General features: G+C 35.9%; 1 protein-coding gene across 3 annotated transcripts in view; it reads right to left on the bottom strand.

The window, feature by feature from the left end:
• Nucleotides 1-5726, bottom strand: part of Usp34 (ubiquitin specific peptidase 34) — a 266917-nt gene that overhangs the window by 172722 nt on the left and 88469 nt on the right. For 2 of the 3 annotated variants that reach the window (XM_004636176.3, XM_023720837.1), the window contains 5 exons: nucleotides 3775-3900; nucleotides 3482-3611; nucleotides 1866-1901; nucleotides 1347-1477; nucleotides 651-1261 (listed from right to left, as the gene is read on the bottom strand). In XM_004636176.3, the coding sequence (XP_004636233.1) occupies nucleotides 651-1261; nucleotides 1347-1477; nucleotides 1866-1901; nucleotides 3482-3611; nucleotides 3775-3900 (1034 nt within the window). The remainder of the gene's footprint in view (nucleotides 1-650; nucleotides 1262-1346; nucleotides 1478-1865; nucleotides 1902-3481; nucleotides 3612-3774; nucleotides 3901-5726) is intronic. The other variant, XM_023720838.1, reaches the window with a different exon arrangement.

Genomic DNA, 5726 nt, shown 5'->3' with positions numbered 1-5726 from the left:
ACTAAGAAGAATATATGCAGTGTATTATTTGTTGAAACTGTACTTCCGATTTGATTTGAAACTGTCTCATTGCTATCTGTTTATCAATAAAACTTCGAAAAAAAAATTATATTCTTGATATTTAACAATGTTATTCTTAGTTTTTATTTCAATTTTCTCACGTGTAAAAAGGAAACAATTATATCTTTTTCATGAGTTTGTAAAGATTACCTGGAATATTGTAATTGTCTCAAAATAAGTACTCAATAAATGCTAATGGCTATTACTGTTGTCATTGTAAGTAGAAATATTTTGAGAGTTGATTAATCATGAATGGTTTAAAATTAAGAGTATTAAACAGCTAATAAAGAAACGCTAAATAACTTTTATACTGATGGATTTGGTAATACTTTATATATTTCTGCTTTAAATGGAATATTACCTATTTCATTTTGCTTTAATTTTGCCCAATATAAAAATTATTGGAATAAGCACTTTAAAAAAAACTGATGGCCCACAATATAAAAAACTATTTATGTGTGACTTGCATTTATACTCTGCACTATATTTCTAATAAACAGTACTCACCTAGAATAAATTAAAACTGAATAAATACTAGTTACAATACTTCCCCTTAAAAGAAATATAAAGTGAATTGTAAGCTGACTTACCCATCATGGTGGTGATGGTGATGATGATGGTGATGGTGATGTTGTGGGCCAATAAACTGTCGACAATTAAATAATTCATTCCCAATAGTTTCCCCAAGAAAGTCCCCAGTTCGTGTGATACAAGACTCCTGAGAACCTTGTGCTATATGAGCAGCATTCATTTCCCCTGAAATATCATGTTCTGGATCTTCAGAATGCGAACAGGCATCCAGCATTCGTATCCGGTTATCTACTGATGGTAACGACTCAGTGTTAAAAACTAGGTCCTTTCCTGTTCCATTGCTTGCTCCATTTCTTTCAGATGGGCCTTGGGAATCACCTAAACAAATGCCTGCTTGACTCTCTAATTTTCTATTCCGAAGATCAGGAGCACAACTGCTTTTGGGGAGAGTATGGCCATGATCATCATCTTCATCTTCTTCTTTAAGGGCTTCAATATCTGCAATGTCTTCTGACTGCACCTCACTTCCAGGGCTTCCAGCTGATTGGCTTGCATGGCTAGAGTTGACCTCATTGCTAGATCCATCACTATGCCCACTACTACTACCAGGACCACTGCTTCCATCTTCACCACTGTTGGCAGTTTCATCAGAACTTCCTTGCATGGATTCCTGTATTTTGAAACGAACAGATTTAAATTAAAGATGACAGGAATATAAAAATTTCCCTTAAAGGGGAAAAAAACTATTTCCATACCTCTGTGTCTGAAAGTCGTTGCTGTACATGTTTGGTTCTATTAATAAGCTGCTCATCCATTTCAATATCACTGCCTCCACTTTGATGTGTATCACTGTTATCACTGCTTTGAGGACTTGCTGCAGGTGACCCTATAAAAAATAGAATTTCATTTTTACTTTTAATTTGTATTAAGTTAGACCTAATAGAAGTTCATATTCTTTGATGCCTTGAGCTATTTAAAAAGCTTTATGTTAAGTGGCCAAAATTACAATCTCCAAATTTGTTAACATGTGCCAATTATTTCTAAAGAGGTCATATATGACTTCAATTAAAAGTCAAGATACTGATGATTTTAAGCAAAATGTGTAAGATGACAGATGGGGGTGAAGTTCAGTGGTAAAGCGCTTGCCTAGCATGCCAGACATTTAAGACTTATGCCTTCTTCTGAAAGTGTATTACATAAAACCAGTAATTCTAGAAGATTGCCAAAACAAAACTGCAAGTTGTACTGTCATGCATTTCTAAGACTCAACTTACAAGGTGATGGAGCTGCCCTTCTGAGCTCTTCTTCTTCTGAAGGAAAAAAACGGGGGAAACATTCTAAGTGACAGCTTTTTGGGATAGCGTGTCAATTACTTATATAAGATACAGATAGGGAAACCTTGAATAATTGTAGGAGCTTTCACAGAAAATCCTAGTAGTATATGATATCAGGAGGCAAATATTACATTTCAGTATACGAAGCTTTAGTTCTCTTCTTATTTTTGAAACAGGATCACACTTTGTAATGCAAGGTGGCCTTGAGCTCCCTATGTAGCCAAGGATGGACTCCAAATCACAGCAATCCTCATGTCTCATCTTCCTCTGAGCTGGGATTACAAACATTTGCTACCACACATGGCAAATACATAAAGCTTCAAGAAAGACCTTAGAAGATATCTAAGAGAAAAGACACATAAGGCATCTGACATGGTGTGCTGGTACACACCTATAATCTCAGCACTCAAGGCTGAGGCAGGATTGCTTTGAGTTCCATGCCATCCTAGGCTACAAAATGAATTGAAAGTCAGCATGAATTGCACAGTAAAACCATGTTTCAAAAAGACCAAACAATCAAAAACCCTCTAATATCTTTTATTATTGAAGTTACTTTTAAAATGAAGATTTCTGTTCTTCAAAGCAAATAGAAGATTAGAAGATTCATTAACTATTGAAACTTTACTACTATCCTTAAAGAGTTAACCAAAACCAAGAACCAACCCCTATTTATTAACTTCTTCATATACAGTCTACCTCAAGTCACAAATTCATCTTAAAATTAGGAAACAACTCTGGGAAATCATGGTACACTTATAGTCCCATCACTTATAGAGGGTCAAAGCAAAATCTGGGCAACTTAGTGAAATACTGTCTTTAAAAAAAAAAAAAAAAAAAGAAAGAAAGAAAAAAGCCCGTTGTGGTGGCATACGATAATAATTCCAGAACTTCAGAAATCAAGAAACTGACACAGGAAGAACAGGAGTTCAAGGCCAGCCTAGGCTACAAAGCAAATTCAAAGCCAGACTGAACTACAGAGAGTAATCCAATGTCAAAAAATCCTAAGAAAAAAAAAAAAAAAGGGAGGGGGGATTGGGTATATAGCTCAGCAGTATATGCACCTGCCTGGCAAGTGCAAGGTCCTCAGTTCGATCCCCAGTACAAAAAACCAAAAATCCTAAAAAAGAACAGGAATGCTTGATTGTGAGTACAGACGGAGCATCCATTAGCTGAAATGCTTAGAATATAATATGCTTCAAATTTTGGATAGCTTCAGATTTTATAATATGTCCATTTACATGATGTATTTTGGGGGTACCCAAATCTAAACATGAAATTCTAGTACATTTCATATACACCTTAAAATACAGCACTTCGAACTTTAGACTTATACATGGCTTGAAGGTTATTTTACTTTTTGTCTAACCCATCACATGAGGTACACTGTGGAATCTTCCATTGTGGCATACTGACATTCAAAATGTTTTCCACTGAGGAGCATTTCAAATTTTAGATTTTCTGATTAGGGATGCTCAACCTGTATCAGCAGAAAATACTTCAAATGTCATTCATAAACTTCAGACAACTCACTTCAACATTAAATGTACTTTACTAACCTTTCTTATTACCAATGGGAATATTAGTGTTTAATAAAGATGCAAAAGAACTCTGTTTAGACAGCTGAGCCTTAGCAGCTAGTGCATTATTCCATAATGCTTTAATTAACATGGATGCCAAGTACAATGTCTGAAACAAAAAAATGATTAAAGTTAGAGAATTTTTGATAGCACTATAATATATTTAACACCCTTTTCATTCAACTGAAGTACAAAACAAGCAACAAAAAAATTGAATCATAAATGATCACTTTACATTAAAAAAGTTTAAATTGTTTTGAATGTATGATTACCTGTTCAGTATGAACACTTGGCTCAAGAGCCGAGACTAGATTAAGGAGATGTCTAAGTGGTACAGGGTCCAAATTCTTGATAAGTGAAGGAAATAAGTCATGTATGTATCGACTACAATGTTTCAACTAAAAAAAAAAAAAAAATACAAAGAATGTTAAAAATAATTACCCCACATAAAAAACTTACTGAATATGAAAAAGTTACATAGTTTGAAAGGTTGAAAAGTTGGCCAACACACTATTACTTTATATGCTGGGATTAAAAAAAAAAAAAAAAACCCAGGTTCCATAAATGGCAAAGCAAAATATACTGAAAATAAAATTAGATTTAAGTACAATTATTTTAACCAAATAAACCACAAGCTTAATTTCCTAATCAAAAGAGGAAGCCCACAATAAAGACAGCTTTCAGAATCCAAGTATGAAGAAGATTCAAATGTCATTACTAAAAAAGCAACTTAAACAATGAAGTGAAGTGGACACATTTAGTAATAAATCACAACTAGGAGAAACATTTCATATATATCTCTCATACATTACCAATCTTAACTGGCTTTATTTTTAATTGCAGAATATAACAAAACTATATTAAGAAGTGTTCTGATTATCTAGACAGAAGTTGTTTTTATAGACAAAAAAGGCCTTGAAGAAAGTAGAAACAGGGCCAGATAGCTCAGCAGATTAAAGTACCTGCTTAGGCAGCTGCAGGGATGGGGTTCAATCCCTGGCATGGGGGACCGGCCCCAACCCCAGGTAGCACTGGGACTGCAACTGAGATTGAAAGTGGTGTTGCGTGCCTATAATCCCAGTGCTTAGAAGGCTGAAAACAGGAGGGTCACTATGAATCCAATCTGTATAATGAGACCCTGTACTAAATATAAGAAAGAAAGCAAGCAGGCAAGCAAGCAAGCAAGCAGAAACAAGAACACAAAACAAAAAAAATTTTTTACATGGTCTATCTATGCTGGCTCTTCTCAGTTTGACCTTCTGCCTTAGACTTCCCACCATGAGGATAATTAATAAAATGGAATTTCTATAAGAGATATAATTTATTATATTGTTTTTAATCTTTTATTCATTTATTGGGTATAGAGTCTTGCTATGCAGTTGGGACTATGCAGTTGTACTCATCCTCCTGTCTCAGCCTCCCCAGTGCTGGGATTACAGGCATGAGCTATCACGCTCAGTTTCTTGGTAGGCAGGACAGCTGACAGGCATGCAGTACCAGGAATGGAAACGAGTCAAAGCACTTAGACCACTGACATATCTCCCCAGCCCATATTAATTTAATTTAGAAAATCAAATATTTGGACCTGGGTAGAGTAGCAGAGGCCCATAAATCAAGCCCTCTGGGAGGCTGAGATGAGAATATCAAAAGTTTGAGTCCAACATGGGTCATTTGGCAAAATCCTCACACAAAATAAAAATGTTTTTAAAAAGGTCAGGTATGGGGCCGGGGAGATAGCTCAGTAGAATAAGCGCTTGCCTGGCAAATGCAAGGGCCTGAGTTCAATCCCTGGTTACACACACACACACACACACACACACACACACACACACACACACACACAGAAGGTCAGGTATATAGTTCCATACAAAAGGTCTTGGTTCAATCCTCCGAATCACCACCCCAACTCATCGGTTATCATTAATTAAACAAGGTCTCTTTTCTGGGTTTTTTTTTTTTTTGGTCTTTTTGAGACAGTGTCTAGCTATGCAGCTCAGACTAGCCTTAAGCTCATTTTATAGCCCAGGCTGGTCTCTTAACTCTCAACAATCCTCTTGCCTCAGCCTCTCAAGCAACTGGAGTTAATGGCATACACCACCATGCCTGAAAACAAGAAGGTCCTTGAGAAAATTTATGAAATCTTGTGTCCAGGGCCAGGGATATAGCTCAGCAGCATAAGCACCCATGTAGCAAGCACACAGTCCATAGTTAATCCCTGGTACTG

The sequence above is a fragment of the Octodon degus genome, unplaced genomic scaffold, assembly GCF_000260255.1.
Source record: "Octodon degus isolate 3935 unplaced genomic scaffold, OctDeg1.0 scaffold00078, whole genome shotgun sequence".
NCBI lineage: Eukaryota > Metazoa > Chordata > Mammalia > Rodentia > Octodontidae > Octodon > Octodon degus.
This window is presented reverse-complemented; position numbering and strand designations above follow the sequence as displayed.